We start from the raw sequence: 15,656 nt of genomic DNA on the forward strand, positions 1-15,656 counted from the left end.
ATGATTTTTTTAATTTTTAATTAATGCTTTTAACACATTTGTATTATTTTATTTTAAAATGTACTTTGAATATATCACTCATATTAAATATTAACATAATATAAAAAATATAAACTTAGCAAATTAAAATATTACATATATTTGGATTAAAGTTCAAACAAAAGAAAAAAAAGGGGAAAATGGATTCTAACGTTAGAAAAAATGAAAAAAAAGGAAAAGAACAAATAAGGCTAAAAATGTAATATAGCCTCAAAAGCACTTTTGGACTAAAAAAAGCACCAAAATTTCTCCTTTTTCATATGAGAAAAAGGACTTTTCTTAAGCTGAAAAGCTTCTTCTTTTTACCTATGTTCTTTATTGCTTTTTGTGTAAAAGTACTTTTCTCCCTAAAAGCTCATCATAAAATCAGAACGCAGCCTTCATATTGTATATAAATTAGATTCTCAACATTGGTTTACATAAGCCTGGGTAAATTTATAACAAAACTATGTACCCCATTGTCTGAAAGTGGGAATTGTCACCTACTCAAAATAATCATCTTTATTTACAGTAAAAGTATCATGGAAGCCTCCATACTGAGAGTTAAATTGTATTTTGTCAATGTTATTAAAAAAGTATATAAATTAATCTATTTATATTAGATCAAATAGCAAAATGATCCTTTTGTTAAAAATTTCATTTATTTCTACCGTTAAAAATTGATCTTCGCACGTCAACATGAGGTACACGTGACATGCCATACATCATTTCCAGTTATTCCATTAGCCGCAACAGTTTCTAACAATACAATTGGATGAAACTTTTAATAGAAATGATCAATTTGTTCTGTGATCTAGTATATAAGGACTAATTTGACCAAATTTTAAATAGAGAGAGTAAAATGTAATATGACTCTTGGTACAAGGACGTCCATGGTACTTTTACCCTTTATTTACTTTTTTAATTATCTTATTATTAGTTACATTCCTCTATAAGCCCAAACTTTAGGACTTCACTAATCAAAGTTTAAGTCTCTTTTTCATTGCCTCATAAACCAAATATGAAATGCTTGCAGCAGGGACTACCTTGAGGAGAGTTGGTATTAGTCCTTTGTAGAATCCTCTATAACCTTCCTTCCTATATGTTCTCCAAAATACGTCCGATATCCCGTTATACACCGTGTCCGACGTGGTACGTTGTGCTTGCATTCTGGGAAACAACCCATAAATGCAAATGATATTTTATTATCTATAAACAAATTATTGGAAATGGGGACTTGTGTACGTTACGATCATACCTTGTTCGAATAACCTGCAAAGGGTAAATGCATGTTGCTCCTAAAGCTCCGGAGATTGCACCGCAACATAGATTCACTAGAGGACCGGGTTCTACAAAACCACGAAAAATGAGACGAAACTGAAAAATGAAAATAAAAATATGCAAGACCAAAATATTGGAAGTGAACAGAAAAGTACCACTGTCCTGAAGAATATGTGTCCTTGAGAAATCTCTCAAGGTCTCATAGACGGTGAGGTCGATACTGGCATAAGGGATAATCCCGAAAATAGAAGGCACAAGACCTTTGTAAAATGCTCGAGGTCCCTCTTGAACCCATATATCCCGGGTTAACTTCCCTAGATGCGGAGCCTTTCCACCTTCGGAAGCACAAGTCTGCAATCGTATTTTTACAAGATCCATTGGGTAGATAGTGGATTGTGCCACTGCACCCGCAACACCACCGACAACAAGTTTCCCACCAGCACCTATATCACCCTTGTTATCCCCCATATGCTCTCCTATTACATCCTTTAGCATTTCGAATGTATAGAACTTGATAGCACTTTCGGGTGTTACCTTCACGATATTTAACCCATTACCTCGGAAAAAACCCAACAAACCTTCTTCCTTCAATATCTTCGTTACTGCAGGCAGAATACTTGTACGTGTAGTCTGAACCTGCAAAACAACTTTCAGGCGATCGAAAGGGGCAGTTGCAGTACGAGAAACCGCACCTGCTATTCCCCCTGCAATGAGAAACTTGATTCTGGGAACATGTTTATTGATGCCTTGAGGAATAACAGCATGTTCTCCAATATCTACATGGCAAACCCTTTCCCAATGATGATAGATGTTCTCGACGTTAGCTTCGTGAGGGTAGAGTAAAAGGAAATCCCTCCATTCTTCGAATGTTATAATCCCATTATTGTCCTTATCGACATGCTCCACAAATTGAGCAAGTTTCTCGTCGTTGATTTGAATCCCTACAAAATACCAACAGCCAGGACTTATAAGATGTAAACAATGGATTCATTGCAATGATGGTAACAACCAATTGTTCCACATCATGATCACAAGAACTATCACGCATTTTCACTGGAGAAGTTTATAGGGATAAATCATGGGGGGTAAAACGGGAGCAAATTCATCAATAACATGCACAACTTCAAGTCTTTGATACGTTACTTGTTATGCAAGAAAACGGACAGATTCCGAAAGATTCGACCAAGAAGAAAATGTTTCGAACATCCAGCAAAACAAATAGACACATACTAATGACAAGAAACTTTACCGGACTATCACACCAAATAAACTGAAGCATGAGTATATACCAACAAAATATTCTAAAATAGGACACTGTTTCTACACAATGGGAAACTCATCGGGCCCATGAAGGTTTATGCCTTCTCAGTCTATTACCAACAAGCTCGTGGGAGCATCTTCCCGAGTATAACTATTTACCAAATTCCCTTACAAACTTGAAGAACACAACACATAACCATAGTCCATATTACCAACTAAAATACAGCTCTTGTTAAGTTCTACGATAATCTCCATGGTCAACGTTTATCTATCGTACTGTGATTTGCTACCCCAATGGCCTAAGGACAAAGCTACTAAATATCAGATAGCAAGCGTGAGATATCCAACTAAACTTCCATTATAGTTAATGGTTTGTAACTAGACAACATAGAAAGATCTGTCAAACCTGGTAAATGTGTGATCCAATCCCTTTAGCATCAATAATTTCACAAAGTTAGCCAAATGGTAAACTACTAAAAGGTTTTGTACAAAGTAAAAAACAAATTCTAACATCTACTTAGCCTGCGGGCGTTTACTAATGGTTACCAAACAAGAAATCAGACTGCCACCACACACTTACTTTCAGACAACACAATCCACATTAACGCTATATATGTTCCTTACATGTTCCGAGTGGTGGTCCGAGGTACAAGCACTGCAAAAGCAAGTTCTCCGGTCTCCCGACGATGAATTTGCAAGCACTTCACATTCAAAAGATCGAAAATGACATACACTAACCATAAGTGGTTCAAAGTTTTTAATGATTTTCACTATCAACTCAATCAATGCAACTATAAGACTAAACTGATCAAACATATAAAGGTAAAGACAAACAAAACTAAAACAATGTAATAAAGAGAGCATCATAGTATATTACCAGCTTTAACAAGTGCATCCCAAAGCTCTTCAGGCAAAATGCAACCACTATGTTCCACATCAATAGCTTGAAAAATCCTATAAAGTTCAAGCTCTTTATCATCCATATACCTCTTAAACTCATAATAATCTACACACCCATCTCTGTTTGCATCACAAACTTTCAAAAGATCAGTGGCATACTTATACTCAGCAGGAATCTGTAAAGCTGAAAGACCCTTTTCGATTTGAGTATAATCCAAGAATCCCACATCAGCTGCATCGAAAAAACTGAACAAACTACGAATCCTCAAATCCCTTTCTTCTTTGGTTTCCCCTAATGCTAACAGAACATGTTCCATTGAAACAGGACCCCTTTTTTTAACCGGGTTGCAACATTCAGGTTTGGGTTTGGCCCCCATTTTAGGTAAGCATGGAGTTTTTGGAAGGAATAGAACATTCATAAAAAAAAAAAAAGAACAACCCTTTTATTTGGGCAGAATGATACAACTAAGAAATTAAAAACATTGACTTGAATTAGTGACAGAAAGAAGGCAAATGACGTGTAGACTTTTCTCTTGGTAGGTCAAAAAAAGAGGGGGAAATGGAGTCAAAGTCCCAAAGGAAATTGCGTAGAACATCATAAATATAAGTCCAACGCAATTGCGTATGGTTTTGATTTCTATAATAATAAATTCAAACTCTTAAAATTTATATATTTTGTAAATTTGATTTTAATTTTATTGATTTTTTTAGAATTAAAGTTAAAATGATAAAATATATAAACACTAAAAACTAAATTTATTATTATACCAATCAAAATTATTACAATTGATGAAAGACATTAACATCAATTAAATTACTCTATTTTTTGTTTAGATGAACTAATTTACTTTTTTTCAAAATAAAAACAAAAACAAAAATAAATCAAATATATTTATATATATATAATATAACAAGATACACATATTATAATTTCAACAAGTGGAGCATCATGTTTTCTTATATAATTTATATATATATTTTTAAAAATTTATTATTTTTTATTATCCATTAAATTATAAAATTTTATGTTTAAAATAATTAATTAATTAGATAAACATTAAATATATATTAAATATATTATATTACTAAAAAAATTAGTATAATGCACGAATAAATTAATAAAATGAATATTTTATACCAATAATACGAATAGCAGTTCGATTTCTCTAATAAAATTTTACTAATATAGCATTTATGAACTAAAATTTAATACGATTATAAATTAAAATTTATAACATATTATTTACTAAAATTTTAGTATAATTTTTATTAAAATATGTTTATATATCCATGCACATTTAGTTTGTATTTATTAACAAAGATATTATCATTTACATATTTAATAATATGTTATGCTATAAATATTAAAATATATGTTTAATATGAATATTTAGATTTTCAATTTAGTATATTAATAAGTATAAAATATTAAAAATTTAATAAATATTATACTAATTATTAGTAATTACTACCCGTGAATATATATTATGTATTTTAATATATTATATTCATATGCATAAATTATTTATATTTATTTTAATATATCTATTAAATGATCAGCCACTGCATATGATTTAGTATAAAATAATTTAAAATATTTTTAATTTAATAATTTTGAATATATATTATATTACTTGATAAATTAGTATTCGCCTCCTTAAAAATTATTAAATAATATGAATAATTCGAATTATACAAATAATTTATTGTATTTATAAATAATCTTTGTAATAAATTAACTAAGTATAATATATTTAATTAGCTAAGCAAGTGATAATCTCTCTTTTTTATATTTAATTTTATAAGTTTTTATTTACATTTCGAAAATCACATTTAAGTTTAAAAAATTTAAAACAGTGCTGAAAATTTTATTAGATAATAATTTTAAATATTAAGTTATTATAATAATAAATATTATGTTATAATTTTAATTAGATAATCGAAAATTTAAAATTTAGATAAAAAAATTAATTAAATAATTATCTATTTGGTTTAGCTTAAATATTTATTTATATATTTTCTATAAAATTATTTTTCAAATTTAGTTAAATATTTAATTAAATAAAAAATTTATTTGAATCTTTTTTTTTACCTTTGAAATAATATCCTTTACATTCTTTTAAGATAATTTTTTTAACATTAATTATAATTTACTTTCAATAATCATAAATCTATTAAAATTATAGTTTGAAATTTAAATCATAATTATCTTTAAATTTTAATTACCTACCAATAATTTTATAAATACCAGAGTAACAACTTAAGCGTAATTTTATAAATAGCTCACATAGCTTGCAATAGAGGTGTTCATGGGCTGAGCCTAGCTAAAAATTTAGGTTTGTTTGTTAGGCCCAAGCCTGACCCAGATAAAAATGTTAAAATTAGGGTCCGGCCTAACCATATTAATTTTTATATTATTTTTAAATATATGTATACTTAAATAACACTAAGATAGATACAATTTAACAAGCACATGCCTCTAAAATAATAACAAAACTAACAATAAAACAAAATTTATACAATATCCAAATAATAATAACATAATAGTAACAACATAATCGTAAAATAGTAGCAAAATAGAGAGAAAAAAACAAGAAAATAACATTAAAAAACAAAACAAAAAGTAATTTTTTTTATTCTTTAATGAATTTAAGTCAGGCTAAAAATGCTTTACTCGAAGCCTGACCCTTTTTAAACAGACTTTATTTTTTTGTTCAAACTTATTTTTTGGGCATTATTTTTATCTGAATCCTCCTACATTTCGTGCAGGGTAGCTTGCAACGAAAATTACAATTTCAAATATCACTCAAATTATCATTGTCTTATAAATGGTTTACGTTGTGTTTCTTTCACAATATTAGTGGTGAAGCTAACCAAGCGACACATTCACTCTCTCAGTATGGGTTACTTGCAAATCCTGCGCAAATTTGGGTTGAAGAGATGCCACCATATGCCTTTTTCAATACCTATAGGTGGATAAGTTAAATATTTTAATCGGTTGGGATGTTTCATGTGGATTGGGATTTTTAGGCCTCTTGATAGTAGATTTGATGACCATTTCTTCTTGGGTTTTGTTTTGCTTGCCTATCTATCTTTCTTTTCTAATTGGGAAGATTTTAGATTAATTTATGACTACCGCTCATTTTCTTAAATGAAAATAAATTAATTTGAAACTTTTAAATATGTATAACTCTTAAGTAAAAAAAATTAAATATATATTAATTACGTATTTCTAAAATAATTTTAAAATAAAATATTTGTGACCCATTTTAGAATACTTTAATAAAAATATTATTTTGACAAAATTAAAAAAACTTTATTATTATTTAAAAATACATGATAAGGTGAAAACACACTAATATTTATTACAAAGTTGAAAATGAATAATTTCATCTACCATTCAATTGATGTAATTTATTGGAAAATATTAAAATATATTTGAAAATAACAAGATAATAATAATAAAAAAGTAACAATTTTTTATTGGATAAGGATGAGAGGAAATGATATAAAATTTTATGCTTAGAAAATGAAAATGAAAATGAAATCACAAAAGAAAAATTAGAAGTAAAAGTAAAAGAGTAATTAATCAAAATAATAAAATATAATTGGAGATAACAAACTGTGCCCAACTTAGCTATTCACGCGGGAATCAGAAATTTTTTTGAGTTATCTTCATATTTGGTCCCTCAACTTTTGTTAGACTTATAATTTAACTCTAATTTGTTTTAAATTGTTTCGATTTAGTGTAAAGTTTGTCTTCTTAATTTACAGAAATTAAGGAATATTGATTCCAATTTGAACTCATTATAAGGATTATAATAAGTATAAATTTTACTTATAATAAGTATAAATTTTACTTATAATAAATTTTTAAATATACATATATATATATTTAATTTTCATTGAAATACTTTTTTAGCTTATAATTGGTATAAAACTTTACTTACATTAATTTTTAAAATAATTATAACTCTTTAAAAACATATTAAATAAAAAAATAAAAAATATTATACAAAGTTCATAATTCATTAATTGTAAAAATTTAAAATTTTAAATAAAATTTATACAATTTTAATTAATACATACAATTAACTTGTGCATCATACGAATAAGAAAATTAATATTATAATAAATTCAAACAACCAAAAATAATGGGGAAGAGATGAACACCCCCCCAAAAAAAAGGTTGATTACATTACAATTTACAATGGCATAATGATTCATTTAGCCTTCTAACTTTATAAAAAAAATCATTTTAACCTTTAAACTTGTATTATTTGTCAAATCACCCTAAAATAAATGAAAAAGTTAGCTGATAATGCTCTAGAATAACGTATTTTTATGTATTAATCATGTGTTTATTCTGGGCTTCATCCTACAAATTTGAGCTATTTATGCCTTTTTATCGATTAGGGACTGATTTGGAGGCAAAAGTAAAATTAAGGGACAAAAGTGCGAATTTGGAGACACAATGGGCTGATATGCGACACAGGAAAAAGATTGTGCCAAAAGTGAGAGCATAGAAGATACAAGGACTAAAAACGCAAAAAGAAGAGATTTTATTTTATAAGACTTTATTTTATTTATATTAGGATAATTAATATTAAGATAATTATTAGGATTATTTAATTTTAGGATTTTATTTTAATTATCTTTATTTATCTTTAATTAAATGTATTTATCTTTTTAGAATTTAAGTTAAATTAGACTATCACCCTAGCACTATAAATAGGAGTGAAGTGACTCTATTTTGAGTGTTCATCTTTTTCTGTAAACACTCTCCCCCTAAAAGTCTAGGCTTTTATTTCTTCATATTTTCTTTGAACAAAATTCCCTTTTCCATTTTTATATTTATTTTCTTTTCCGCCATTACCATGAGCCACTAAAACCTATCTAACCGAAGGTTATTAATATTCCCAAAAAGGGTTCTTAAGGCCTAGAATCCTTACTTAGCCTTCTCGCCAAGTATTCATCGTTTCTTCGCACTACGGGCTGACGCTTTTGTCCATGGCCCTTAAGAAGTAAGCTTTTCAACATATGCAAAGGTGGCCGCTTTGTATGTTTTAGAAGGATTGCATAGTCGGTTCGTTAACTTACTGCGTCAGAGGTTGGTGAGCCAAAGAGACAAAATGACGTGGGATTCGCCATTGAGAAGCGTTGATCTAGCATAGGTTACTGGCTAGAATCAGGTTCCCTAAAAATCGTAAGTCTAATCTTTGGAGCTGGTGGTCGTAGGCGTCTTCTTCCATTATAACTGACTTACTTGAGTTGAGAAGGGTTATTTAAAAGCTGAGGATTGAACCCAAGGCGGAATGAGACAACTGGAGGCTGAAATCTACCAATAAGAATTTCTTTTCCTTTAACTCTCTTTATTATTTTTATTATTTTTGTAATCATAATTTCAGTCAACTTTAAATTCTGTTTTTATTTCCAGATTCTTAATTCTATTTTTTATTTTTCAGGAACGCAGGTTTTCTTGGCCAAGAAATTGTCCAGGATTTCAAGAAACGAGCATTCGTACAATCCGGTCCCTGAGGATTTGACCCTACTTCCCCTTTACTATTATTTTTACTATTAATTTTACTATTTTACAGGGAATAGGATATTTTTTGTGCTCTCAACGACCGCATCATTAGCGTTGGTTAACTTTGCTGGTGTGGCATTCACATGGCAGTCCACGTGTATGCCATGTTAGCAAAGTTAACAAACGTTAATTTTTTCATCAACTTTAGTGTGATTTGACAAATAGTGTAAGCTTAAGAGCTAAAAGAAGTGAAAATTAAATGAAGGGCTAAAATGACTTTTTTTTTTATAAAGTTAGATGGTCAAATAAATGATTATGTCTAAAAATAAACCCTCTTTATAAAAGCTGTATTATTTCGAAGGGTTTTTTTGTATCTTTTAATTATATGATAAAATAAAATATATATACATAATAAGATTTAAACATGTATGTTTTTTTTTCTTCACAATTTCTATAATTTACCATTCAAATCAAAGCATTATTTGTTATTCATATCAATTTAATTATTCACATTAGCGTTATATCTATAATTCTATTTATAATTATTTTTATATATTACATTTATGTGTATTGATTCATTTATATTTCGTATAATTTATCATGATTCAATTAAATGTTGATGGTGCGTGAAAAGAAAATACAGCTATGGCCGCTTGTGGGGGAGTTATTCGAGATTGAAATGGAAAGTGGATTATTGATTTTTCTAGACTGATTGGTTCTTGCTCGGCATTTAAAGTAGAAGTCTAAGGTGTTGTTGAAGGACTTTAGATTGCATGGAGGATTGGACATCGAAAAATTATTTTGGAAATTCATAGTATGGAGGTTGCTACCATGTTGTCTAGTAGTGCTAAGCCTGATGATCATCGGTTGTGTAGGGAGGCTCACAAGTATATGAATAAGGAATGGAGGTGATTACTCAACATACCTATAGAGAAGGTAATAAGCTCGCCGATGGATTAGCTTCAATGGCTTGGGATCAACCACTACAATGTTCTGTCTTTTAATATCCACCAGACATAATCCGTAGCTTACTAAATGCAGATGTAAATGGAGTTGTGACATCAAGATTAATGGTTGACTAGCCACTATTTTATGCTCTTTCTTATTAATAAAAAAAAAGTGTTTAAGAGCTTTATATTTGGCATTCACGTTGAAGTCTTGGTAATGAAATCTCCTCCCACAAATTTGTAACGAATTAAAAAAAGGCAAAATTGAATAGTTGAATGATCATTTTGTAATTTTTCATAGTTAGATGATAAAAAGAAAATTTATTATTAATTGAATTACCACTTTATAACTTTTCATAATTGAATGATTAAAAAAAATTACTAATTTGTCACTGAAACTAACACTAATGTTGGCAAAAAAAAAAAGGAAGTCAGATGTTAAACACTATTATTTAAAATTCATGTCACTGTCAAAGGTGCCAAAAATGCCTTAGTTCATGAATTTTATATGAAGCAGTTGGTATTTGATTTTGTCCTTTCTTTTCTTTTAATTAAGATGACTTTATCTATATTTTTCAATTTTCGTAAGCAACATATATTAGACATTATATAAGTATATAATCCTCTAAATTTGGAACATTCAAACAACTTTACACTACAACCAAGAGTTACATTATTCACGCCTATGTATCACTACAACCAAGAGTTACATTATTCATGCCTATGTATCACTAATTTCACAAACAAAATTATTGGAATTCATATATTTTTAATAACAAAATTACTTGAGCAATGGCTCATTGACTAAGCCAATGTCTCGGCCACCAATATGTAGAATAGCCCCATAACTCCAGTATGCTGTTTGATACTACTGTAATTAGACTCTAAAATTAGAGTCTCCCCTTTTGATATTTTCTTAGTTCCCGGTTTAGGGTAGCAGGTCGACATTCCCACGATATAACCATTTTCGTTTCCAGCTTCCTCTCCTGTCCCGTAAATCGGTATCGAAGAGCATAAACTCCGGCCGTCCTAAAATCATTGTACGAAAACATGCACATCACGACATTAGAAGAAGACATTATATTACTAAAATTCACTAGATGATCGCATTGGACTAAAGTTGTTAATTTTTTACTTTACTTGATTAACTCGAATCTAAATTTAATTTAACTTAATTTAATAATTAAAAGTCAGTAACTTTAACTTAAAATGACTCAAATCATAAATTATCTAAATTTGGGATAATTTAAACTTGAAATAATCTAAATTAAGTGTCAAGCCCGAATGAAAAAAATTCAAAATGATCCAAACCTAAAATGACATAACCCGAAAAACCTTGAATGACCCAAACCCATATATGAATGAAACAAAAAACAACTCAAACCTTGAATGACCAAAACTTTAAATGACCCCCAAAAAATAATCTAAAATTATCTTAAGTGTTAAACCTGAATACCAAATTGAAATAACATGAACTAAATGTCAAAATTGAATGATTGAACTAGAAATAACTCAGCCCAACAAAACTCAAATGACCCAAATTCAAAGCTGACTCTAATTATATTTGATCCAAATTCAAAAGAATTCAAACTAGAATTAACCTAAATCCAAAATAATCTATTAAATTGAAGCAAAATCAACCTATCCTATTAAATTTATAGATATGCATTGAACACATAAATTTCTTTTTAAGTACCATGTTAGCATTCTTATAAAATTTATGGGAATTGACCATTGTATTTTGGATAATTTATGCATATGCATGCAAAAGGAATTTCATTACCTTCCCATAGAGAGCAGAACCAGTGCCGCCCGCATGCTGGTGTGCACCACCATATACCAAATAACCACCAAATGGCATGTCGAGACTAACGCTTTCGGCGTCAATGCATTTGTCGTTTTCCGATCCCGTGGCACGACAAGATTCAACTTGATACTCCACCTGCATAATTGTATTCATCACCATCATAATCAAGAATAAATTTGATTTCACGAAAAAAATTGTTATATCAAATAAACAAATTGTTATATCAAATAAACATTTTAATTACCTGGCAATTGTGCTCTGAATTAATCCCAGTTGAATTACGAGATCTCTTCCAAATATCAGAAACATCGAATATATAAACATTCACCGGTACAATTAAGCTATTCATATCGACCCACTTCACGGTGTATTGAAGGTAAAGGGTTCTTTCGATGCCAATAAACCCATCTTTCAACCTACATTTTGTGCCATCATAGCAACATAATAGTCCCCCATCATAATTTGGGCTCAAAGGTGTTCCATTTTCCTCCTTGGTAACATTATACAAATTGCACCGACATTCGGTACATCCCATCCTATCTTCCACTCCCCTTGTATCGATAGCATGGACGTTCAACCCCCATGTTTCTACAAACCCTGATGGAATCTTAGTAGGGCTACCGATTTCTATCCCATAAGGATCAGGGATATGAGTCTTAGTTCTTCGTGTCTCGGAACCGAGACCAAAAAATTGATCAAGTGCTCCATCTTGACATATTCCGCTATTTCTCCCAGAAATATAATCCGAACTGTTGAGCTTTGAAATGTCTTGATTTTCCAAACCTTTACGTACATAGAATTTAAGAACTAGCCAATGATGCAAGTAAGTATCATACAATGGAACTGGATTCCCACTTTCATCAATAATCTCAGCATCGAAACTTTTCAAGGCAATATGACCTCTCGGAAAATCGATATTCGAAAAAAGTTTATTCGCTACCGATCCCGGCCCGAGCACGATCTGAGGTGATCGGAAAACGCCAGTTCTTACCTTATGTTGTTTACTCCGAGAGGCTTGTGAAAATGGTAGAGCTGAAATTAACAAAATTGCAACAAAAAGTAACCATCCAAGATTGAAAGTCTTCATTTCCCTGTCAAATCAATATCTTGAGTTAAAACATATAATCCCTAGTTAAATATTTCAATGGAGCCAAATTTTATAAAATTATATAAAATAAGAAAAATTGTTAGTGTTATTGTATGAAATGAACCAAAAGGGTCATTTGAATATTCACCTTTTTTGCCAAATTATTTTCATAGTCATCAAGTATGATTTTGAAGGCCAAATGCAACAAGTATAAATTTGGAATCATAAATATATAATATACATACGAAAAAACAGAAGAAGCAAATTTTCAAAAAACTGACCCTTCATGGTGCATTATACATAATAAATATATAAATAAATTGTTGAATGCTTTATTTAAGAAAAAGGTAAATTATATTAATATTCATTTAATTATGTTTTTCTTTCTAATCCGATTATGAAAAGTTATAAAATAATCATTCAATTATTAGTAAGTTTCTTTTTTAGTCATTAAATTATAAAAAATTACAAAATAGTTATTCAACTATTCAATTGTCTTTTTTGTCACCTAAATATTTTTGTATTTTTTTTTGTTTTTGTTTTTTTAGAACAATCTCATTATAGGTTCTAATTATATTATTCTTTTTTGATATAATGCCTAGAACTGCACATATATCTTCCCCAATCTATAAATAGTAGGACAATGCATTCTAGCGTACTCAAACCTACATCCTCTTGCATTGACAACAATATTCATGCCAACAAAATTAAGACTCAATCGGGCTTGTGTTTCCATTTTTACTAAAAGAAAAAATCAAGTACTAAAAGAACTTGAATTCGATTTGATTAATAACTCGAATCCAACTAAATTACTACTTGATCGAATTCATTTTTTTCGACAGGAAACAAAAATTAAAGCGACTAGAATCGAACTGAAAAAATCAGAAGGAAAAAGAAAAGCAACGTACCTCAACATTTTGAGATTATTTTCTTCACCAACTAATGCTTGCTATATTTCAACGTTGAAGTTGATCAAATATCCTGAGTTTTAGTTCAATATATATACATACACATTTTAATTAATTAATTAGAGATAGTGACAGGGTAGCATATGAGACTTGGCTTCCTGTTTTTGACTTTTCTCAAGTGTATTTTGATGCTAATATTTTAAAGCAAATTTCACATTAAAGAAAACCCTTCAAAAGTGGCTGCTGCCGAGGTAACTTGCTCAGCAAGCAACAGAGTCTTACTATTTTGACTTTTCAATATTATAAGAATATTCCGCCTGAACCGTTTGAACCTGAAAAAGGTCTATCTTGGGTTTCAATGACTGTACTCTTTTAATTTTTAAAATTTAATCTCTGTACTTTTTAAATATTCAACTCTTCTACTTATTTGATTTAAAAAATAAACTTCAATTGAAAAGGGTGAAAATGGACTTGTATTAAGACACATTATCAATAAATTAATAAATAATTTTATAAAATCATTAAAAGTAAATATAATCATTATTTTCTTTAACAAGTAGCATCTTAAGATTCATTGATAATATATAAATCAAATAAATAATCTATATTAGCAAATTTAAAATACTAAGATGCCACATATTAAAACTTAATAGAAGTCCATTAATAGTATTAGCGATGGAATTTTAATAGTAAAAAAAATTATATGGTCACTCTTAATTTTTTATATTGAGTAAATCGATTTTTATAAAAAAAATTACAACGTTAATATTTTTGTCAATTGTGTATATTTTTATTGGTATAATAACAAATTTAACACTCAAAATTTATAATATCGAAATTAAAATTTTATTTTAATTTTTAAATTAAATAAAGAGATTCAATTTCTAAATAACTTCTAAGGTCACGTCAGTAGGAAGAGAAGAAAAGTTTAATTTTTAAACTCGTGTTTAACTAATAGTATAAATCAAAGATGCATGATTGAGATGGGTTTTTAAGAAAACGAATCTGAGTTAAGAAAAATAAAAGGTGAGATTTATAACACAATAGATAAGTCTTATTTTAATGTTCAAACTTCTCAACTTGTTTCATTGACTTTACTTTTTAATTATATTGATTGTGCTTCGTCCAAAAAAAAAAAATTACAAAATTACACTGCTTACAAGACATGACAAAAATGAAGGGCATTAAAGTTTATTCTTAGAGATAGTCAAAGATGCTTAAGTTAAATCGAAGAATAAGATAATTTTTTTTTTAAAATGGTTTAGGATTGAAAAATAAATTATAAATTTTTGGAAGATTAATATAAAATATAATAAAATTTTAAGGGTTAAAATAATAAATTTATTATTTTCAAACCACGATCTATCCTTTGTTTTCACCCATGTCAAGAGTTTAAATAAGGAATGATAAATTACACCAATAGTCATTTTGATTTCAAGTCAAACACTCGACTTTCGAAAAGTAACAAATCAGTCACTAATATTATTGAAAAGTGACAAATCAGTCACTCATTAACATTTTCTGTTATAGGCCTAATAGAACAGCTGGCATGGCTAGTTAACTTGCCACATTAGATGATGAGCCAAAGGATATAAGGTTTAGACGAGTTTAAAGAAAAGAAAAGAAAAGATGGATTGATTGATTTAGGGTAAAAAGAGAAAAGATCAATTGGGTCTTACTTTTCTCCTTCTCCTTATCTTTCTTCTTCTTTTTCTTTTCTATTTTCTCTTCGTCTTCTTTTACCACCTCTTTATCATTATGTTTTTCTTTTTTCTTCATCTTTGCCACATTGTCTTTTTTTTTTCTTCTTCTTCTTCTTTTTATGTTATCATCACCTTCTTCAACTTTGTACATCTTCTCATTTTTCTCTTTTTTTTTCTCCTTTTTATTATTCATTTCTCCAATTTCACTATCCTCTTGT

The 15,656-nt window shown here is 28.9% G+C and overlaps 2 protein-coding genes across 2 annotated transcripts; both read right to left on the reverse strand.

Annotated features, from left to right (window-relative positions):
* Positions 1-405: 405 nt before the first annotated feature.
* Positions 406-3,934, reverse strand: LOC107938000 (calcium-dependent mitochondrial ATP-magnesium/phosphate carrier protein 3). The gene is made up of 4 exons (XM_016871023.2): positions 3,437-3,934; positions 1,455-2,240; positions 1,277-1,367; positions 406-1,188 (listed from the first exon to the last, which is right to left on the reverse strand). The coding sequence occupies exons 1-4, from the start codon at positions 3,876-3,878 to the stop codon at positions 999-1,001; spliced, it is 1,509 nt and encodes a 502-aa protein (XP_016726512.2). The 5' UTR covers positions 3,879-3,934; the 3' UTR covers positions 406-998.
* A 6,625-nt stretch (positions 3,935-10,559) lies between these two features.
* LOC107937999 (uncharacterized) lies at positions 10,560-13,805 on the reverse strand. The gene is made up of 4 exons (XM_016871022.2): positions 13,736-13,805; positions 11,985-12,831; positions 11,717-11,875; positions 10,560-10,962 (listed from the first exon to the last, which is right to left on the reverse strand). Exons 1-4 carry the CDS (start codon positions 13,741-13,743, stop codon positions 10,738-10,740), a joined length of 1,239 nt encoding a protein of 412 aa, XP_016726511.1. The 5' UTR covers positions 13,744-13,805; the 3' UTR covers positions 10,560-10,737.
* Between the last annotated feature and the right edge of the window lie 1,851 nt (positions 13,806-15,656).

Source organism: Gossypium hirsutum, chromosome A07 (assembly GCF_007990345.1).
Source record: "Gossypium hirsutum isolate 1008001.06 chromosome A07, Gossypium_hirsutum_v2.1, whole genome shotgun sequence".
Taxonomy (NCBI): Eukaryota; Viridiplantae; Streptophyta; class Magnoliopsida; order Malvales; family Malvaceae; genus Gossypium; species Gossypium hirsutum.

Excerpts from the sequence above, each read along its gene's own strand:
- LOC107938000 (XM_016871023.2), bottom strand. The coding sequence starts at position 3,878 with ATGAATGTTCTATTCCTTCCAAAAACTCCATGCTTACCTAAAATGGGG. Across the intron at positions 1,368-1,454 it reads ACATATTCTTCAGGACAGTG|AACCCGGTCCTCTAGTGAAT; the intron begins GTACTTTTCTGT and ends GTGGTTTTGTAG. Across the intron at positions 1,189-1,276 it reads TTGCAGGTTATTCGAACAAG|AATGCAAGCACAACGTACCA; the intron begins GTATGATCGTAA and ends GTTGTTTCCCAG.
- LOC107937999 (XM_016871022.2), bottom strand. Across the intron at positions 11,876-11,984 it reads ATTCAGAGCACAATTGCCAG|GTGGAGTATCAAGTTGAATC; the intron begins GTAATTAAAATG and ends ACAATTATGCAG. Across the intron at positions 10,963-11,716 it reads GTTCTGCTCTCTATGGGAAG|GACGGCCGGAGTTTATGCTC; the intron begins GTAATGAAATTC and ends CAATGATTTTAG.